Source organism: Oncorhynchus masou, chromosome 27 (genome assembly GCF_036934945.1).
Source record: "Oncorhynchus masou masou isolate Uvic2021 chromosome 27, UVic_Omas_1.1, whole genome shotgun sequence".
Taxonomy (NCBI): Eukaryota; Metazoa; Chordata; class Actinopteri; order Salmoniformes; family Salmonidae; genus Oncorhynchus; species Oncorhynchus masou.
In genome coordinates, this window is record NC_088238.1 from 7646271 (window position 1) to 7668573 (window position 22303).

At 52.0% G+C, this 22303-nt stretch overlaps 1 protein-coding gene across 1 annotated transcript in view; it reads left to right on the forward strand.

The window, feature by feature from the left end:
• Window positions 1–22303, forward strand: part of LOC135516572 (glutamate receptor-interacting protein 1-like) — a 233758-nt gene that overhangs the window by 168992 nt on the left and 42463 nt on the right. Inside the window, 2 exon segments of the mRNA XM_064940922.1 lie at window positions 11438–11507; window positions 18583–18728. Of these exon segments, the coding sequence (XP_064796994.1) occupies window positions 11438–11507; window positions 18583–18728 (216 nt within the window).

Genomic DNA, 22303 nt, shown 5'->3' on the forward strand with positions numbered 1-22303 from the left:
AACAAATTCTTATTTACAATGATGGCCTGCCCCGGTCAAACCCGTACGACGCTGTACCCCCAGTCAGGCTGACATTTTCTCCAGATGATATATACTGCTTACTTCCCCAATAGATTCCCTGCAGCTTGTCCAGGTTCTCTCTAAGCCTCTATCTAAAACCTCCACTTGTTTCTAAAATCACAAGCTCTTTGAAAAGCAATAAAATCCCATTACCATTCCTCTGGGCTCTGCAAGGGATTTGACCCCAAAAAAACGGAGTTCTATGATATTATCAATTTGATTGTCCCTCTCGAAAGGAAAAGTTTAGTAGGAGAATGAGAGAGATTTTACTGGGTGTCTGTGAGAGGTACTGAAGGCAGCCGGAATCATAAAGACAGGATTTAAGAGGATTGACTGTTACTTTTGTAAGAAAGTCCATCATGCTGCCATATCAAAGGAGGACTGTGTTTCTCCAGAAGAGAAGACATCTCATGGCGTGTCCTCTGTGTCTCTCCTCATCTCATGCCAAACTAACACTCCCTCTGTCAACGGTGCAGCGTCTGTCTCTGCAATTCACTGTGTCTCTCCTCATCTCATGCCAAACTAACACTCCCTCTGTCAACGGTGCAGCGTCTGTCTCTGCAATTCACTGTGTCTCTCCACATCTCATGCCAAACTAACACTCCCTCTGTCAACGGTGCAGCGTCTGTCTCTGCAATTCACTGTGTCTCTCCTCATCTCATGCCAAACTAACACTCCCTCAGTCAACGGTGCAGCGTCTGTCTCTGCAATTCACTGTGTCTCTCCTCATCTCATGCCAAACTAACACTCCCTCAGTCAACGGTGCAGCGTCTGTCTCTGCAATTCACTGTGTCTCTCCTCATCTCATGCCAAACTAACACTCCCTCTGTCAACGGTGCAGCGTCTGTCTCTGCAATTCACTGTGTCTCTCCTCATCTCATGCCAAACTAACACTCCCTCAGTCAACGGTGCAGCGTCTGTCTCTGCAATTCACTGTGTCTCTCCTCATCTCATGCCAAACTAACACTCCCTCAGTCAACGGTGCAGCGTCTGTCTCTGCAATTCACTGTGTCTCTCCTCATCTCATGCCAAACTTACACTCCCTCTGTCAACGGTGCAGCGTCTGTCTCTGCAATTCACTGTGTCTCTCCTCATCTCATGCCAAACTAACACTCCTCTGTCAACGGTGCAGCGTCTGTCTCTGCAATTCACTGTGTCTCTCCTCATCTCATGCCAAACTAACACTCCCTCTGTCAACCGTGCAGCGTCTGTCTCTGCAATTCACTGTGTCTCTCCTCATCTCATGCCAAACTAACACTCCCTCTGTCAACGTGCAGCGTCTGTCTCTGCAATTCACTGTGTCTCTCCTCATCTCATGCCAAACTAACACTCCCTCTGTCAACGGTGCAGCGTCTGTCTCTGCAATTCACTGTGTCTCTCCTCATCTCATGCCAAACTAACACTCCCTCAGTCAACGGTGCAGCGTCTGTCTCTGCAATTCACTGTGTCTCTCCTCATCTCATGCCAAACTAACACTCCCTCAGTCAACGGTGCAGCGTCTGTCTCTGCAATTCACTGTGTCTCTCCTCATCTCATGCCAAACTAACACTCCCTCAGTCAACCGTGCAGCGTCTGTCTCTGCAATTCACTGTGTCTCTCCTCATCTCATGCCAAACTAACACTCCCTCAGTCAACGGTGCAGCGTCTGTCTCTGCAATTCACTGTGTCTCTCCTCATCTCATGCCAAACTAACACTCCCTCTGTCAACGGTGCAGCGTCTGTCTCTGCAATTCACTGTGTCTCTCCTCATCTCATGCCAAACTAACACTCCCTCAGTCAACGGTGCAGCGTCTGTCTCTGCAATTCACTGTGTCTCTCCTCATCTCATGCCAAACTAACACTCCCTCTGTCAACCGTGCAGCGTCTGTCTCTGCAATTCACTGTGTCTCTCCTCATCTCATGCCAAACTAACACTCCCTCTGTCAACCGTGCAGCGTCTGTCTCTGCAATTCACTGTGTCTCTCCACAGGCTGGCGTGAGGACAGTGGGCTGTCCAAGGCGTCTTCCCCACTCCGTAAGAGAGAGAGGGAGGGAGAGAGAGATGGAGGAGGGAGAGAGAGAGGTGGAGGAGGGAGAGAGAGAGATGGAGGAGGGAGAGAGAGAGAGATGGAGGGAGAGAGAGAGAGATGGAGGAGGGAGAGAGAGATATGGAGGGAGAAAGAGAGGGATGGAGGAGGGAAAGAGAGAGAAATGGAGAGAGAGAGAGAGAGATGGAGGGAGGGATAGAGAGATGGAGGAGGGAGAGAGAGAGAGATATGGAGGGAGAAAGAGAGGGAGATGGAGGAGGGAGAGGGTGAGATGGAGGGAGAGAGAGAGATGGAGGAGGGAGAGAGAGAGAGATGGAGGGAGAGAGAGAGAGATGGAGGAGGGAGAGAGAGAGATGGAGGGAGAGAGAGAGAGATGGAGGAGAGAGAGAGATGGAGGAGAGAGAGAGATGGAGGAGGGAAAGAGAGAGAAATGGAGAGAGAGAAGAGAGATGGAGGGAGGGATAGAGAGATGGAGGAGGGAGAGAGAGAGATATGGAGGGAGAAAGAGAGGGAGATGGAGGAGGGAGAGAGAGAGAGATGGAGGTGGGAGAGAGAGAGAGATGGAGGAGGAGGAGAGAGAGCAAGAGAGGGAGATGGGGAGGGAGAGAGAGATGGTGGAGAGAGAGAGAGAGAGCGAGAGAGAAATGGAGGGAGAGAGAGATGGTGGAGAGAGAGAGATGGGGGAGGGAGAGAGAGAGAGAGAGAGAGAGAAATGGAGGGAGGGAGAGATAAAAGGGAAACGGAGGAAGGAGACTGGGGATGTTCTGCTGAGTTATTGTCTGTGATACAGAGAGAACACGGAAACAGCATCCTGCGAACCGAACCGCGCTCTGAGGATCTACAAAGGCTCTCCGGAGGCTCGACAACTCTCTCTGGGGTGTCAGCTTCTTTATGTGACATTTGTTTTGCTGGAACTCTGGGCGTGCGCCCCAAATGACACCCTACTCCCAGTATAGGGGACCGGAGCCCAGAGGGTCAAAGGGAGTTAACTAAATGGGGGATAGGACACAGCCTGGAGCTTTCATGGCTTCTCTAAGAGTTGTACTGCTGTGTCTGTGTCTCTGTGTAGCTGATAGTTGATCTATTGAAGGAGTCTGTAAAGGCTGGGCTCTGCAGCTCTCTACACATCCTGTCCTGTTGAACTCCTCTTCACTTGGACATTGGCCAGATTATAGTCTCTATAGAGGCAGGGAGGTCAGAGATAAGACTGTTTTTAGAGGCTTGTTTTTAGACTTTCTTTTTGTCAGAGCAGTAGAAATGCAGCACAGATTCAAAATTAACTTTATATATAAATATTTTTTGGGGAACATTCAGTTATGCTGCAGTTTAGGAATGTTTAAATGTTCACACAAACAATATTATGGACAATCTGAAAACATCTATCATGTCCAATTCCTATTTTGTGCCTGATATGATGCCAGAAGTGGGATGGTGTGAACTCCCAGTGATGCCATTTGGCCTCAGTGCTTCTACGGTGTAGACATACCAGTGGTACACTGAAGACACCTGCTGGTCTGGAGGGCTGGTGGCTGGTTCCTGTAGGACTAGAGGGCTGGTGGCTGGTTCCTGTAGGACTAGAGGGCTGGTGGCTGGTTCCTGTAGGACTAGAGGGCTGGCGCTGGCTCCTGCCAGACTAAAGGGCTGGTGGCTGGTTCCTGGAGGACTGGAGGGCTGGTGGCTGTTTCCTGTAGGACTAGAGGGCTGGCGCTGGCTCCTGCCAGACTAGAGGGCTGGTGGGTGGTTCCTGGAGGACATGAGGGCTGGTGGCTGTCTCCTGTAGGACTGGAGGGCTGGTGGCTGGTTCCTGGAGGACATGAGGGCTGGTGGCTGGCTCCTGTTGGAATGGGGGGCTGGTGGCTGGCTCCTGTTGGACTGGAGGGCTGGTGGCTGGTTCCTGGAGGACATGAGGGCTGGTGGCTGGCTCCTGTTGGACTGGAGGGCTGGTGGCTGGCTCCTGTAGGACTGGAGGGCTTGTGGCTGGTTCCTGGAGGACATGAGGGCTGGTGGCTGGCTCCTGTTGGACTGGAGGGCTGGTGGCTGGCTCCTGTTGGACTGGAGGGCTGGTGGCTGGCTCCTGTTGGACTGGAGGGCTGGTGGCTGGCTCCTGTAGGACTGGAGGGCTGGTGGCTGGCTCCTGTAGGACTGGAGGGCTGGTGGCTGGTTCCTGGAGGGCTGGTGGCTGGTTCCTGTAGGACTGGAGGGCTGGTGGCTGGTTCCTGTAGGGTTGGAGGGCTGGTGGCTGGTTCCTGTAGGACTGGAGGGATGGTGGCTGGTTCCTGTAGGACTGATGGGCTGGTGGCTGGTTCCTGTAGGGTTGGAGGGCTGGTGGCTGGTTCCTGTAGGACTGGAGGGCTGGTGGCTGGTTCCTGTAGGACTGGAGGGCTGGTGGCTGGTTCCTGTAGGACTGGAGGGCTGGTGGCTGGTTCCTGTAGGACTGGAGGGCTGGTGGCTGGTTCCTGTAGGACTAGAGGGCTGGTGGCCGGTTCCTGTAGGGTTGGAGGGCTGGTGGCTGGTTCCTGTAGGACTGGAGGGCTGGTGGCTGGTTCCTGTAGGACTAGAGGGCTGGTGGCTGGTTCCTGTAGGACTAGAGGGCTGGTGGCTGGTTCCTGTAGGACTAGAGGGCTGGTGGCCGGTTCCTGTAGGGTTGGAGGGCTGGTGGCTGGTTCCTGTAGGACTGGAGGGCTGGTGGCTGGTTCCTGTAGGACTAGAGGGCTGGTGGCTGGTTCCTGTAGGACTAGAGGGCTGGTGGCTGGTTCCTGTAGGGTTGGAGGGCTGGTGGCTGGTTCCTGTAGGACTGGAGGGCTGGTGGCTGGTTCCTGTAGGAATGGAGGGCTGGTGGCTGGTTCCTGTAGGACTGTAGGGCTGGTGGCTGGCTCCTGTAGGACTGGTGGCTGTCTCCTGTAGGACTGGAGGGCTGGTGGCTGGTTCCTGTAGGACTGGAGGGCTGGTGGCTGGTTCCTGTAGGACTGGAGGGCTGGTGGCTGGTTCCTGTAGGACTGGAGGGCTGGTGGCTGGCTCCTGTAGGACTGGTGGCTGTCTCCTGTAGGACTGGAGGGCTGGTGGCTGGTTCCTGTAGGACTGGTGGCTGTCTCCTGTAGGACTGGAGGGCTGGTGGCTGGTTCCTGGAGGACTGGAGGGCTGGTGGCTGGTTCCTGGAGGACATGAGGGCTGGTGGCTGGCTCCTGTTGGAATGGGGGCTGGTGGCTGGCTCCTGTTGGACTGGAGGGCTGGTGGCTGGTTCCTGGAGGACATGAGGGCTGGTGGCTGGCTCCTGTTGGACTGGAGGGCTGGTGGCTGGTTCCTGTAGGACTGGAGGGCTGGTGGCTGGTTCCTGTAGGACTAGAGGGCTGGTGGCTGGTTCCTGTAGGACTAGAGGGCTGGTGGCTGGTTCCTGTAGGGTTGGAGGGCTGGTGGCTGGTTCCTGTAGGACTGGAGGGCTGGTGGCTGGTTCCTGTAGGAATGGAGGGCTGGTGGCTGGTTCCTGTAGGACTGTAGGGCTGGTGGCTGGCTCCTGTAGGACTGGTGGCTGTCTCCTGTAGGACTGGAGGGCTGGTGGCTGGTTCCTGTAGGACTGGAGGGCTGGTGGCTGGTTCCTGTAGGACTGGAGGGCTGGTGGCTGGTTCCTGTAGGACTGGAGGGCTGGTGGCTGGCTCCTGTAGGACTGGTGGCTGTCTCCTGTAGGACTGGAGGGCTGGTGGCTGGTTCCTGTAGGACTGGTGGCTGTCTCCTGTAGGACTGGAGGGCTGGTGGCTGGTTCCTGGAGGACTGGAGGGCTGGTGGCTGGTTCCTGGAGGACATGAGGGCTGGTGGCTGGCTCCTGTTGGAATGGGGGGCTGGTGGCTGGCTCCTGTTGGACTGGAGGGCTGGTGGCTGGTTCCTGGAGGACATGAGGGCTGGTGGCTGGCTCCTGTTGGACTGGAGGGCTGGTGGCTGGCTCCTGTAGGACTGGAGGGCTGGTGGCTGGTTCCTACAGGGCTGGAGGGCTGGTTCCTGGAGGGCTGGTTCCTGGAGGGCTGGTTCCTGGAGGACTGGAGGGCTGGTGGCTTGTTCCTGGAGGACTGGAGGGCTGGTGGCTGGTTCCTGTAGAACTGGAGGGCTGGTGGCTGGTTCTTGTAGGACTGGAGGTCTGGTGGCTGGTTCCTTCAGGACTGGAGGGCTGGTGGCTGGTTCCTGTAGGACTCGAGGGCTGGTGGCTGGTTCCTGTAGGACTAGAGGGCTGGTGGCTGGTTCCTGTAGGACTAGAGGGCTGGTGGCTGGTTCCTGTAGGACTAGAGGGCTGGCGCTGGCTCCTGCCAGACTGGAGGGCTGGTGGCTGGTTCCTGTAGGACTGGAGGGCTGGTGGCTGGCTCCTGTAGGACTGGTGGCTGTCTCCTGTAGGACTGGAGGGCTGGTGGCTGGTTCCTGTAGGACTGGTGGCTGTCTCCTGTAGGACTGGAGGGCTGGTGGCTGGTTCCTGGAGGACTTGAGGGCTGGTGGCTGGTTCCTGGAGGACTGGAGGGCTGGTTCCTGGAGGATTGGAGGGCTGGTTCCTGGAGGGCTGGTGGCTGGTTCCTGGAGGACTGGAGGGCTGGTGGCTGGCTCCTGTAGGACTGGAGGCTGGTTCCTGTAGGACTGGTGGCTGGCTCCTGTAGGACTGGAGGGCTGGTGGCTGGCTCCTGTGGGACTGTAGGGGAATAGGGTGCCATTTGGGATGCAGACCTACTAGTATTTGCTGAGATTTAATTGGCAGATGACCAGTGGCTCAACGATGATAATGATGGCTAACAGTACCCTGAGGCAATTTCGTGTGTGTGTGTGTGTGTGTGCGTGCGTGCGTGCGTGCGTGCGTGCGTGCGTGCGTGCGTGCGTTCGTTCGTTCGTTCGTTCGTTCGTTCTCTGTTTGGTCCAACCACCACCACCGGAACCCATTGTTCCCTGTAGGCTCGAGGCTGAGGAAAGGGGTCTAATTCGGGATTCAGCACAGTCAGCTAACCAACTCTCACCGGGAGGAAAGACATTTCTGCAATGCAGCAGAGGGCTATAAATATAATTCATTCTACAGCCATAGAAATATAATTCATTCTACAGCCATAGAAATATAATTCATTCTGTAGCCATAGAAATATAATTCATTCTGTAGCCATAGAAATATAATACATTCTGTAGCCATATAAATATAATTCATTCTGTAGCCATAGAAATATAATTCATTCTGTAGCCATAGAAATATAATACATTCTGTAGCCATATAAATATAATTCATTCTGTAGCCATAGAAATATAATTCATTCTGTAGCCATAGAAATATAATTCATTCTGTAGCCATAGAAATATAATACATTCTGTAGCCATATAAATATAATTCATTCTGTAGCCATAGAAATATAATTCATTCTGTAGCCATAGAAATATAATTCATTCTGTAGCCATATAAATATAATACATTCTGTAGCCATATAAATATAATTCATTCTGTAGCCATAGAAATATAATTCATTCTGTAGCCATATAAATATAATACATTCTGTAGCCATAGAAATATAATTCATTCTGTAGCCATAGAAATATAATTCATTCTGTAGCCATATAAATATAATACATTCTGTAGCCATAGAAATATAATTCATTCTGTAGCCATAGAAATATAATTCATTCTGTAGCCATATAAATATAATACATTCTGTAGCCATATAAATATAATTCATTCTGTAGCCATAGAAATATAATTCATTCTGTAGCCATAGAAATATAATTCATTCTGTAGCCATAGAAATATAATTCCTTCTTCAGCCTTGCCTGAAGGATTTTCCACCAGTCGACATCACGGTTTCTCTTAGGATACTATACACGCAACAGTAGCAAAATGGCCGTAACTTTCTTAATTTAGTGGATACCTCTAGTGTCTCTAGTGTTCTGTTGGTGCCCCGCCCCCTCACCTTTACCTCCCTCCTCGCTCATTGGACAAATAACCGTCTTACTCTAGTGTTCTGTAGGTGGCCCCGCCCACTCACCTTTACCTCCCTGCTCGCTCATTGGACAAGTAACCGTCTTACTCTAGTGTTCTGTAGGTGGCCCCGCCCCCTCACCTTTACCTCCCTGCTCGCTCATTGGACAAGTAACCGTCTTACTCTGGTGTTCTGTAGGTGGCCCCTCCCCCTCACCTTTACCTCCCTGTTCGCTCATTGGGCAAGTAACCGTCTTACTCTGGTGTTCTGTAGGTGGCCCCGCCCCCTCACCTTTACCTCCCTGCTCGCTCATTGGACAAGTAACCGTCTTACTCTAGTGTTCTGTAGGTGGCCCCGCCCCCTCGCCTTTACCTCCCTGCTCGCTCATTGGACAAGTAACCGTCTTACTCTAGTGTTCTGTTGGTGCCCCGCCCCCTCACCTTTACCTCCCTCCTCGCTCATTGGACAAGTAACCGTCTTACTCTGGTGTTCTGTAGGTGGCCCCTCCCCCTCACCTTTACCTCCCTGCTCGCTCATTGGGCAAGTAACCGTCTTACTCTGGTGTTCTGTAGGTGGCCCCGCCCCTCACCTTTACCTCCTGCTCGCTCATTGGACAAGTAACCGTCTTACTCTAGTGTTCTGTAGGTGGCCCCGCCCCCTCGCCTTTACCTCCCTGCTCGCTCATTGGACAAGTAACCGTCTTACTCTAGTGTTCTGTAGGTGGCCCCTCCCCCTCACCTTTACCTCCCTGCTCACTCATTGGACAGGTAACCGTCTTACTCTGGTGTTCTGTAGGTGGCCCCGCCCCCTCACCTTTACTTCCCTGCTCGCTCATTGGACAAGTAACCGTCTTACTCTAGTGTTCTGTAGGTGGCCCCTCCCCCTCACCTTTACCTCCCTGCTCGCTCATTGGACAAGTAACCGTCTTACTCTAGTGTTCTGTAGGTGGCCCCTCCCCTCACCTTTACCTCCCTGCTCACTCATTGGACAAGTAACCGTCTTACTCTAGTGTTCTGTAGTTGGCCCTTCCCCTCGCCTTTACCTCCCTGCTCGCTCATTGGACAGGTAACCGTCTTACTCTAGTGTTCTGTAGGTGGCCCCTCCCCCTCACCTTTACCTCCCTGCTCGCTCATTGGACAGGTAACCGTCTTACTCTCGTGCCTCCAGTTAAAATCGTGGACTCCCTGCAGAACGCCTCTATCTCCTCCACTGTTAACCCCGTCCACAGCGCTGACGTCTCCACGTCACACCAAGCAGTCCCTGGCTTCCACACATTAACATTCACAACACACCCGGGACACAGAGATGTGCCTCTTTCAGAGCAGGCGGAAAAGACATCTCTCCTGTCTCTCCTCTGACATATAGACAGACACAGAAAGCACCTGCAGAATTACAATAGGACTGAGTTGGCAATTTGACAGGTCAGGTAAAGAGCTGCAGTAACGACAGGCAGCACTGTGGTTTTGTCAGCTGAGATGAGGAGATAATGTGTGGTTGTTTATGGACTGAAGTGGACTGAAACTGTTGAGCAGACTGCAATATAGAGTGAAGTACAGGAGAAGGGAGGGGAGGATAAGGAGAAGGAGAAGGGAGGGGAGGAGAAGGGAGGGGAGGGAAGGAGAAGGAGAAGGAGAAGGGAGGGGAGGAGAAGGAGAAGGGAGGGGAGGAGAAGGAGAAGGGAGGGGGAGGAGAATGAGAAGGAGAAGGGAGGGGGAGGAGAAGGGAGGGGGGGAAGGAGAAGGGAGGGGAGGAGAAGGAGAAGGGAGGGGAGGAGAAGGGAGGGGAGGATAAGGAGAAGGAGAAGGGAGGGAGGAGGAGAAGGAGAAGGGAGGGGAGGAGAAGGGAGGGGAGGAGAAGGGAGGGGAGGGATGGAGAAGGAGAAGGGAGGATAAGGGAGGGCAGGATAAGGAGAAGGGAGGGGGAGGAGAAGGGAGGGGAGGAGAAGGAGAAGGGAGGGGAGGAGAAGGGAGGGGAGGAGAAGGGAGGGGAGGAGAAGGAGAAGGGAGGGGAGGAGAAGGGAGGGGAGGAGAAGGGAGGGGAGGGATGGAGAAGGAGAAGGGAGGGGAGGAGAAGGGAGGGGAGGGAAGGAGAAGGGAGGAGAAGGGAGGGGAGGGAAGGAGAAGGGAGGAGAGGGAAGGAGAAGGGAGGGGAGGGAAGGAGAAGGGAGGGGAGGAGAATGGAGGGGATGGGAGGGAAGGAGAGGGGAGGGGAGGAGAAGGGAGGGGAGGGAAGGAGAAGGGAGGGAAGGAGAAAGGAGGGGAGGAGAATGGAGGGGAGGGAAGGAGAAGGGAGGAGAAGGAGAAGGGAGGGAAGGAGAAGGGAGGGAAGGAGAAGGGAGGGGGAGGAGAATGGAGGGGAGGGGAGGGAAGGAGAAGGGAGGGGAGGAGAATGGAGGGGAGGGAAGGAGAAGGGAGGGGAAGGGAGGGGAGGAGAATGGAATGGAGGGGAGGGAAGGAGAAGGGAGGGGAGGAGACAGGAGGGGAGGAGAAGGGAAGGGAGGGGAGGGAAGGAGAAGGGAGGGGAGGAGAAGGGAGGGGAGGGGAGGAGAAGGAAGAGAAGGAGAGGAGGGGAGGAGAGGGAAAGAGGAGAGGAGAGGGGAAAGAGAGCAGAAGGGAGGGAATATAATGGGGAGTAGAGTACATGGGAAGAGAGGAGAGGAAAGGAGAAGAGGGGAAGGAGAGCAGAGGGGAAGGAGAGCAGAGGGGAAGGAGAGCAGAGGGGAAGGAGAGCAGAAGGGAAGGAGAGCAGAGAGGAAGGAGAGCAGAGGGGAAGGAGAGCAGAGAGGAAGGAGAGCAGAGGGGAAGGAGAGCAGAGGGGAAGGAGAGCAGAGGGGAAGGAGAGCAGAGGGGAAGGAGAGCAGAGGGAAGGAGAGCAGAGGGGAAGGAGAGCAGAGGGGAAGGAGAGCAGAGGGGAAGGAGAGCAGAGGGGAAGGAGAGCAGAGGGGAAGGAGAGCAGAGGGGAAGAGATGGGAGGGAGGGGTGTATAAGGGAGGGAAGGAGAGGAGTAGGACTACAGGGAGTATTATGGGTTGGAGAAGAGGGGAGGGAAGTTGTTTACTCAAAACAGATACCCTTCCTCCCTTCCTGTAAGGCACTCAGCCCAACCATACTTTGGGCTGATACACTTTTCATCAACTTTAAAGGCTGCATTTACACAGGCAGCCCAATTCTGAGATTTTTTTCCACTAATTTCTCTTTTGACCAATCACATCAGATCTCTATTTCAGAGCTTATCTGAATTTTTTTTTAAATCAGAATTGGGTTGTCTGTGTAAATGCAACCAAAGGAATGAATGAGACGCCATTTTCACAAGTTGGTTTTGTTAATGGTTTAAGCCTGTGGTTTTGTTAATGATATAAGCCTGTGGTTTTGTTAATGATAAAATCCTGTGGTCTCATACATCCATCCTTTCTTCCTCTGCTCCTAGCTCCATCCAGTAGGAAACCTGGGGACGCACTCATCATCTCTGACATCAAGAAGGGCAGCGTGGCTCACAGGTAAATACACCAATCAACCTGCTCACAGGTAAATACATCAATCAACCTGCTCACAGGTAAATACATCAATCAACCTGCTCACAGGTAAATACATCAATCAACCTGCTCACAGGTAAATACACCAATCAACCTGCTCACAGGTAAATACACCAATCAACCTGCTCACAGGTAAATACATCAATCAACCTGCTCACAGGTAAATACACCAATCAACCTGCTCAGAGGTAAATACACCAATCAGCCAATCAACCTGCTCAGAGGTAAATACACCAATCAACCTGCTCACAGGTAAATACACCAATCAGCCAATCAACCTGCTCACAGGTAAATACACCAATCAACCAATCAAACTGCTCACATGTAAATTATCTGAAAAATACATCATGCAACACATCAAATTTATTGTCTCAGTGTTGCTCTGCACTAAACTACACTATGAATGTTGCTCTGCACACCACTCCACTAAACTACACTATGAATGTTGCTCTGCACACCACACCACTAAACTACACTATGAATGTTGCTCTGCACTAAACTGCACTATGAATGTTGCTCTGCACACCACTCCACTAAACTACACTATGAATGTTGCTCTGCACACCACTCCACTAAACTACACTATGAATGTTGCTCTCCACACCACTCCACTTAACTACACTATGAATGTTGCTCTCCACACCACTCCACTAAACTACACTATGAATGTTGCTCTGCACACCACACCATTAAACTACACATTGAATGTTGCTCTGCACACCACTACACTAAACTACACTATGAATGTTGCTCTCCACTAAACTGCACTATGAATGTTGCTCTGCACACCACTCCACTAAACTACACTATGAATGTTGCTCTCCACACCACTCCACTAAACTACACTATGAATGTTGCTCTCCACACCACACACTAAACATGTTGCTCTCCACACCACTCCACTAAACTACACTATGAATGTTGCTCTGCACACCACTCTACTAAACTACACTATGAATGTTGCTCTCCACACCACTCCACTAAACTACACTATGAATGTTGCTCTCCACACCACTCCACTAAACTACACTATGAATGTTGCTCTCCACACCACTCCACTAAACTACACTATGAATGTTGCTCTGCACACCACTCAACTAAACTACACTATGGCAGAGTCACATATAAATATATGTATTTCTGCAGTATAGTATACTGTGTTTGATGCAGTGGATATTAATCAGTGGTTTATGACCAGGCTCTGTGGTCACTCAGCTCTGGGCTGGAAGGGGGATGTGACCCTGCATGAGCTCATCTGCATAATTCCAATTCTCTAGATCAATACAGATAATGTATTGTTCAGTGGCCAAGCTCCGTGTTCCGATGTTCAGTGGCCAGGCTCCGTGTTCTGATGTTCAGTGGCCAGGCTCCGTGTTCCGATGTTCAGTGGCCAGGCTCCCTGCTCCGTGTTCCGATGTTCAGTGGCCAGGCTCCCTGCTCCGTGTTCCGATGTTCAGTGGCCAGGCTCCGTGTTCCGATGTTCAGTGGCCAGGCTCCGTGTTCCGATGTTCAGTGGCCAGGCTCCCTGCTCCGTGTTCCGATGTTCAGTGGCCAGGCTCCGTGTTCCGATGTTCAGTGGCCAGGCTCCGTGTTCCGATGTTCAGTGGCCAGGCTCCGTGTTCCGATATTCCGATGTTCAGTGGCCAGGCTCCGTGTTCCGATGTTCAGTGGCCAGGCTCCGTGTTCCGATATTCCGATGTTCAGTGGCCAGGCTCCGTGTTCCGATATTCCGATGTTCAGTGGCCAGGCTCTGTGTTCCGATATTCCGATGTTCAGTGGCCAGGCTCCGTGTTCCGATGTTCAGTGGCCAGGCTCCGTGTTCCGATGTTCAGTGGCCAGGCTCCCTGCTCCGTGTTCCGATGTTCAGTGGCCAGGCTCCGTGTTCCGATGTTCAGTAGCCAGGCTCCGTGTTCCGATGTTCAGTGGCCAGGCTCCGTGTTCCGATGTTCAGTGGCCAGGCTCCGTGTTCCGATGTTCAGTGGCCAGGCTCCGTGTTCCGATATTCCGATGTTCAGTGGCCAGGCTCCGTGTTCCAATGTTCAGTGGCCAGGCTCCGTGTTCCGATATTCCGATGTTCAGTGGCCAGGCTCCGTGTTCCGATATTCCGATGTTCAGTGGCCAGGCTCCGTGTTCCGATATTCCGATGTTCAGTGGCCAGGCTCCGTGTTCCGATATTCCGATGTTCAGTGGCCAGGCTCCGTGTTCCGATATTCCGATGTTCAGTGGCCAGGCTCCCTGCTCTGTGGTACGACCCCCAGGGGGCCATTACCCCACATAATAAAAAACATCATGAGACGTCACACACACAGTCGATTGAACCTCTCAACTGAAGTGGGCCAGCTTGACGAGTCGCTAGCTAACTAACGGATGTTGTCATCTCGTTGTGGGAAGCAGCGGACAAGGTTCTTCAATGAAATCCCCCAAAGTGGAAACGGCTGTTCACGACTTTGCACAGAGAGAGGGAATTCTCAGCTGGGGGGAGGGGTAGAGGGGTAGAGGGGTAGCAGTCGCTACAAGTTGTGTGGAGAACACAAATACACACACACACACAAACACACACACACACACACAACCTACAGACAGAGACGTAGTTTTAAACCCCTCCTCCTTCTGCAGTAACTGGGCTGGGTGTTCTCCGTGTTTACATCCAGACCCGTTACCAAGGCGACGCTGCATTCTGTTTACCACCAGGGCTCTAACTAATTAACCCACATTCTGTCTCTGCCCTCGTTTTGCCAGGCCTTACGCAACCAACACATATGTTTACCTTGGGCTGTGGCCCTATTGGCACCTATTCCCTATGGGCTCTGGTCAAAACTAGGACACTATATAGAGAATAGGGTTCCATTTGGGATGCAGGTCTGGTAATTATGCTGAGAGGAAGATGAGAGGAATTGGGTTATGCACTAATCAGTGATTATGATTCTCTCCCCAAAGCAACCTGTCCTGTTATATCTAGGTATTAGTTACCCCTGTCAGGGAGACAGAGGAGAGGCACCCAGTCCTGTTATATCTAGGTATTAGTTACCCCTGTCAAGGAGCCAGAGGAGAGGCACCCAGTCCTGTTCTATCTAGGTATTAGTTACCCCTGTCAAGGAGACAGAGGAGAGGCACCCAGTCCTGTTCTATCTAGGTATTAGTTACCCCTGTCAAGGAGACAGAGGAGAGGCACCCAGTCCTGTTATATCTAGGTATTAGTTACCCCTGTCAGGGAGACAGAGACAAGGCACCCAGTCCTGTTATTTCTAGGTATTAGTTACCCCTGTCAGGGAGACAGAGACAAGGCACCCAGTCCTGTTCTATCTAGGTATTAGTTACCCCTGTCAAGGAGCCAGAGGAGAGGCACCCAGTCCTGTTATATCTAGGTATTAGTTACCCCTGTCAAGGAGCCAGAGGAGAGGCACCCAGTCCTGTTCTATCTAGGTATTAGTTACCCCTGTCAAGGAGACAGAGGAGAGGCACCCAGTCCTGTTCTATCTAGGTATTAGTTACCCCTGTCAAGGAGACAGAGGAGAGGCACCCAGTCCTGTTATATCTAGGTATTAGTTACCCCTGTCAGGGAGACAGAGACAAGGCACCCAGTCCTGTTATTTCTAGGTATTAGTTACCCCTGTCAGGGAGACAGAGACAAGGCACCCAGTCCTGTTATTTCTAGGTATTAGTTACCCCTGTCAGGGAGACAGAGACAAGGCACCCAGTCCTGTTCTATCTAGGTATTAGTTACCCCTGTCAAGGAGACAGAGGAGAGGCACCCAGTCCTGTTATATCTAGGTATTAGTTACCCCTGTCAGGGAGACAGAGACAAGGCACCCAGTCCTGTTATTTCTAGGTATTAGTTACCCCTGTCAGGGAGACAGAGACAAGGCACCCAGTCCTGTTCTATCTAGGTATTAGTTACCCCTGTCAAGGAGCCAGAGGAGAAGCACCCAGTCCTGTTATATCTAGGTATTAGTTACCCCTGTCAAGGAGACAGAGGAAAGGCACTGGGGAGTTATGATGTGATTCTAGTTTATATTATGCTGCTCTATTAGAGGAGGTACGTTAATAAACATCCTATGCTCTTGTACTAGGGTATTTACCGTAACGATGACCTGTCTTTCAGGTAAATTGGGCAGGTGTTGTCCCTTATACCTTTCAGGATTTAGTCATTTTGGACATTAGTAAAAAACAAAAAAAAAAAAAAACAGAGATTATTGGTCATTTTAATAATGACTTTCTTTCTCTGGATTACATTGGAATATAAAATGTTGTTCCAGAATGAGGAATGAGGACAACTGAACAGTATTCTGTATTCTGCCTCTGTGTTGTCATGGTGAAGGGAGGGAAGTGTTGTCATGGTGAAGGGAGGGAAGGGAGCAAACTGATGACTGCTTGCCCTGCATTCCAAATGGCACCCTATTCCCTATGTAGTGCACTATGTTCCCTGTCAACAGGTCTCTGTGCGTCTCATTTCATCAGCTTGTCTCTGTCAGGCCTCCTGTCAACAGGTCTCTGTGCGTCTCATTTCATCAGCGTGTCTCTGTCAGGCCTCCTGTCAACAGGTCTCTGTGAGTCTCATTTCAGTAGCGTGTCTCTGTCAGGCCTCCTATCAACGGGTCTCTGTGAGTCTCATTTCAGTAGCGTGTCTCTGTCAGGCCTCCTGTCAACAGGTCTCTGTGAGTCTCATTTCAGTAGCGTGTCTCTGTCAGGCCTCCTGTCAACAGGTCTCTGTGAGTCTCATTTCATCAGCGTGTCTCTGTCAGGCCTCCTGTCAACAGGTCTCTGTGAGTCTCATTTCATCAGCGTGTCTCTGTCAGGCCTCCTGTCAACAGGTCTCTGTGAGTCTCATTTCATCAGCGTGTCTCTGTTAGGCCTCCTGTCAACAGGTCTCTGTGAGTCTCATTTCAGTAGCGTGTCTCTGTCAGGCCTCCTGTCAACAGGTCTCTGTGAGTCTCATTTCAGTAGCTTGTCTCTGTCAGGCCTCCTGTCAACGGGTCTCTGTGAGTCTCATTTCATCAGCGTGTCTCTGTCAGGCCTCCTGTCAACAGGTCTCTGTGAGTCTCATTTCATCAGCGTGTCTCTGTCAGGCCTCCTGTCAACGGGTCTCTGTGAGTCTCATTTCAGCAGCGTGTCTCTGTCAGGCCTCCTGTCAACAGGGCTCTGTGAGTCTCATTTCAGTAGCGTGTCTCTGTCAGGCCTCCTGCTAACATAACTCTGTCATTTCAGTAGCTTGTCTCTGTCAGGCCTCCTGTCAACATAACTCTGAGTCTCTGACAGAGTTAAACATGCATTACATCTGCGTATCTGTCTATGGGGGGGGGGGGGGGGGTTCTGGATTAGGATTCTGTCTGTGTGTTGGTGATAACTATGACTGTGTACAGTATGTGGACGCATGATGAGTAATGGATGTTTCCACACGACATCAATTCAGGTCAGTGTTTATGTTGTGAAAGAACAGCATGTGAGCAACACCGAACTGATGTTGTAGCCAGTCTTATCAACTGACCACATTTACACATAGAATAGTACACACTGTAGAATATAGGACTGAAGACAGTCCTGGTCACCTCCAAACCCTGGTCTGTGTGTTTCTCTCCCCAGGACTGGGACTCTGGAGCAGGGGGACAAGCTGCTGGTCACCTCTAAACCCTGGTCTGTGTGTTCCTCTCCCCAGGACTGGGACTCTGGAGCTGGGGGACAAGCTGCTGGTCACCTCTAAACCCTGGTCTGTGTGTTCCTCTCCCCAGGACTGGGACTCTGGAGCTGGGGGACAAGCTGCTGGTCACCTCTAAACCCTGGTCTGTGTGTTCCTCTCCCCAGGACTGGGACTCTGGAGCTGGGGGACAAGCTGCTGGTCACCTCTAAACCCTGGTCTGTGTGTTCCTCTCCCCAGGACTGGGACTCTGGAGCTGGGGGACAAGCTGCTGGTCACCTCTAAACCCTGGTCTGTGTGTTCCTCTCCCCAGGACTGGGACTCTGGAGCTGGGGGACAAGCTGCTGGTCACCTCTAAACCCTGGTCTGTGTGTTCCTCTCCCCAGGACTGGGACTCTGGAGCTGGGGGACAAGCTGCTGGTCACCTCTAAACCCTGGTCTGTGTGTTCCTCTCCCCAGGACTGGGACTCTGGAGCTGGGGGACAAGCTGCTGGTCACCTCTAAACCCTGGTCTGTGTGTTCCTCTCCCCAGGACTGGGACTTTGGAGCTGGGGGACAAGCTGCTGGTCACCTCTAAACCCTGGTCTGTGTGTTCCTCTCCCCAGGACTGGGACTCTGGAGCTGGGGGACAAGCTGCTGGTCACCTCTAAACCCTGGTCTGTGTGTTCCTCTCCCCAGGACTGGGACTCTGGAGCAGGGGACAAGCTGCTGGTCACCTCTAAACCCTGGTCTGTGTGTTCCTCTCCCCAGGACTGGGACTCTGGAGCTGGGGGACAAGCTGCTGGTCACCTCTAAACCCTGGTCTGTGTGTTCCTCTCCCCAGGACTGGGACTCTGGAGCAGGGGGACAAGCTGCTGGTCACCTCTAAACCCTGGTCTGTGTGTTCCTCTCCCCAGGACTGGGACTCTGGAGCTGGGGGACAAGCTGCTGGTCACCTCTAAACCCTGGTCTGTGTGTTCCTCTCCCCAGGACTGGGACTCTGGAGCTGGGGGACAAGCTGCTGGTCACCTCTAAACCCTGGTCTGTGTGTTCCTCTCCCCAGGACTGGGACTCTGGAGCTGGGGGACAAGCTGCTGGTCACCTCTAAACCCTGGTCTGTGTGTTCCTCTCCCCAGGACTGGGACTCTGGAGCTGGGGGACAAGCTGCTGGTCACCTCTAAACCCTGGTCTGTGTGTTCCTCTCCCCAGGACTGGGACTTTGGAGCTGGGGGACAAGCTGCTGGTCACCTCTAAACCCTGGTCTGTGTGTTCCTCTCCCCAGGACTGGGACTCTGGAGCTGGGGGACAAGCTGCTGGTCACCTCTAAACCCTGGTCTGTGTGTTCCTCTCCCCAGGACTGGGACTCTGGAGCAGGGGGACAAGCTGCTGGTCACCTCTAAACCCTGGTCTGTGTGTTCCTCTCCCCAGGACTGGGACTCTGGAGCTGGGGGACAAGCTGCTGGCCATCGATAACATCCGGCTGGACAACTGCTCCATGGAAGACGCTGTTCAGATTCTCCAGCAGTGTGAAGAACTGGTCAAGCTCAAGATCCGCAAGGACGAGGACAACTCAGGTAGTGCGTACACACTGGACACACACACACACACACACTGTTAGTCAAAACCACTGTACCACCCTCTCTGTTAGTGAAAACCACTCTACCAAACTCTTTGCTAGTCAAAACCACTGACCCAACCTCTCTGTTAGTCAAAACCACTGACCCAACCTCTCTGTTAGTCAAAACCACTGTACCAACCTCTATAGTAGTCAAAACCAGTGAACCAACCTCTCTGTTAGTCAAAACCACTATACCAACCTGTCTGCTAGTCAAAACCACTGACCCAACCTCTCTGCTAGTCAAAACCACTGACCCAACCTCTCTGCTAGTGAAAAACACTGAATCAACCTCTTCGTTAGTCGGTTAGTCATTATCAATACACATGTTCCTTCTATTTCCAGGAAATTGAATTACATTAATCATTTATCAAAAATAGCGACAGAAATTAAAAAAAAAAAAATTCAGCTTCAATTGCAAGACGTATTCAATGATTCATTCCTCCCAGTCCCACTGACTGGATGATGGAGTTGATGTCTGACAGAACAGCACATGGTTGATTCATTCCTCCCAGTCTCACTGACTGGATGATGGAGTTGATGTCTGACAGAACAGCACATGGTTGATTCATTCCTCCCAGTCTCACTGACTGGATGATGGAGTTGATGTCTGACAGAACAGCACATGGTTGATTCATTCCTCCCAGTCTCACTGACTGGATGATGGAGTTGATGTCTGACAGAACAGCACATGGTTGATGTCTGTCCCACAGATGTCTGACAGAACAGCACATGGTTGATTCATTCCTCCCAGTCCCACTGACTGGATGATGGAGTTGATGTCTGACAGAACAGCACATGGTTGATTCATTCCTCCCAGTCCCACTGACTGGATGATGGAGTTGATGTCTGACAGAACAGCACATGGTTGATTCATTCCTCCCAGTCTCACTGACTGAATGATGGAGTTGATGTCTGACAGAACAGCACATGGTTGATTCATTCCTCCCAGTCTCACTGACTGGATGATGGAGTTGATGTCTGACAGAACAGCACATGGTTGATTCATTCCTCCCAGTCTCACTGACTGGATGATGGAGTTGATGTCTGACAGAACAGCACATGGTTGATTCATTCCTCCCAGTCTCACTGACTGAATGATGGAGTTGATGTCTGACAGAACAGCACATGGTTGATTCATTCCTCCCAGTCTCACTGACTGGATGATGGAGTTGATGTCTGACAGAACAGCACATGGTTGATTCATTCCTCCCAGTCTCACTGACTGAATGATGGAGTTGATGAAGTCAGTATGATGTCTGACAGAACAGAACATGGAGACAGATCCAAGCCCCTATGGGCTTGACTGGTACTAATTAAAAATGAGTAGAATTTTTAATGTAGAATTAGAACTACAACAGAATGTTTAGGTTAAAACACAGGCAGCCCAAATCTCTTTTTTTTCCCCTTCTCACTAATTTATCTTTTGACCAATCAGATCGGAGCTGAAAAATAATTGAATGTGAAAAGATGTGATGGGATTGGTCAAAAGACGGACCTTCCAAAAGAATTGTGCTTCCTGTGTAAACCCAGGCCACTGGAGATAACACAGTCCTTCTCACCACTCTGTTTCCTGAAAGAGTTCTCTCAGCTCCCTTCAACTAGTGCAATGCAGCAGGAGACCCCACGGCCAATCATCACAGAGCTACTACTCTGTACGCATATTAGGCTTAGATTACTTTAATTGGAACAAATGAAACGCTTTGTTTGTTCATTCAGACCATTTAACAACCAACGCGTCCCCACCCCGAGGACGTGATGAACCAATCGGCTCACAGAGTGGGGGGGGTTCAAACTGACATCAGGCCTCCATGTTTACTGATTCATCTGTTTCCATGTCTCTCAAATGGCCCCCTATTCCCTTTAGAGGGGCCTACCTGGTCAAAAGTAGTGCACTAGAAAGGGGAAAAGGGAGGTGTAATTTGGGATGCGCCCTATGTGTCTAGTGTCTGTTTGGTTCCGTTAATTATTTGTTTGAACGAGGAACTAAATATTTCTAATTGAAGTTGTAATGAAACAGAGATAATCAGGTTCCTTCACTGTTATTACTAATGTTGTCAGAGTGTTTAAACAACACACCCACACACACACACACACACACACACACACACACACACACACACACACACACACTCAAAGAGCTTCCCATATTAATGTGTTGCAGGCAGAGTGTATCTGTCACTTTAGCTACGCGTCTCCTCCTGGCTCCTCCCACCACCCATAGTCACTGGGAGGAGAGTTAAGGGGTTCTCCTCCTGGCTCCTCCCACCACCCATAGTCACTGGGAGGAGAGTTAAGGGTTTCTCCTCCTGGCTCCTCCCACCACCCATAGTCACTGGGAGGAGAGTCAAGGGTTTCTCCTCCTGGCTCCTCCCACCACCCATAGTCACTGGGAGGAGAGTTAAGGGTTTCTCCTCCTGGCTCCTCCCACCACCCATAGTCACTGGGAGGAGAGTTAAGGGGTTCTCCTCTGGCTCCTCCCACCACCCATAGTCACTGGGACGAGAGTTAAGGGTTTCTCCTCTGGCTCCTCCCACCACCCATAGTCACTGGGAGGAGAGTCAAGGGGTTCTCCTCCTGGCTCCTCCCACCACCCATAGTCACTGGGAGGAGAGTTAAGGGTTTCTCCTCCTGGCTCCTCCCACCACCCATAGTCACTGGGAGGAGAGTCAAGGGTTTCTCCTCCTGGCTCCTCCCACCACCCATAGTCACTGGGAGGAGAGTTAAGGGTTTCTCCTCCTGGCTCCTCCCACCACCCATAGTCACTGGGAGGAGAGTTAAGGGGTTCTCCTCTGGCTCCTCCCACCACCCATAGTCACTGGGACGAGAGTTAAGGGTTTCTCCTCTGGCTCCTCCCACCACCCATAGTCACTGGGAGGAGAGTCAAGGGTTTCTCCTCCTGGCTCCTCCCACCACCCATAGTCACTGGGAGGAGAGTCAAGGGGTTCTCCTCTGGCTCCTCCCACCACCCATAGTCACTGGGAGGAGAGTCAAGGGTTTCTCCTCCTGGCTCCTCCCACCACCCATAGTCACTGGGAGGAGAGTTAAGGGTTTCTCCTCCTGGCTCCTCCCACCACCCATAGTCACTGGGAGGAGAGTTAAGGGTTTCTCCTCCTGGCTCCTCCCACCACCCATAGTCACTGGGAGGAGAGTTAAGGGTTTCTCCTCTGGCTCCTCCCACCACCCATAGTCACTGGGAGGAGAGTTAAGCGTTTCTCCTCTGGCTCCTCCCACCACCCATAGTCACTGGGAGGAGAGTTAAGGGTTTCTCCTCCTGGCTCCTCCCACCACCCATAGTCACTGGGAGGAGAGTTAAGGGTTTCTCCTCCTGGCTCCTCCCACCACCCATAGTCACTGGGAGGAGAGTTAAGGGTTTCTCCTCTGGCTCCTCCCACCACCCATAGTCACTGGGAGGAGAGTTAAGCGTTTCTCCTCTGGCTCCTCCCACCACCCATAGTCACTGGGAGGAGAGTTAAGGGTTTCTCCTCTGGCTCCTCCCACCACCCATAGTCACTGGGAGGAGAGTTAAGCGTT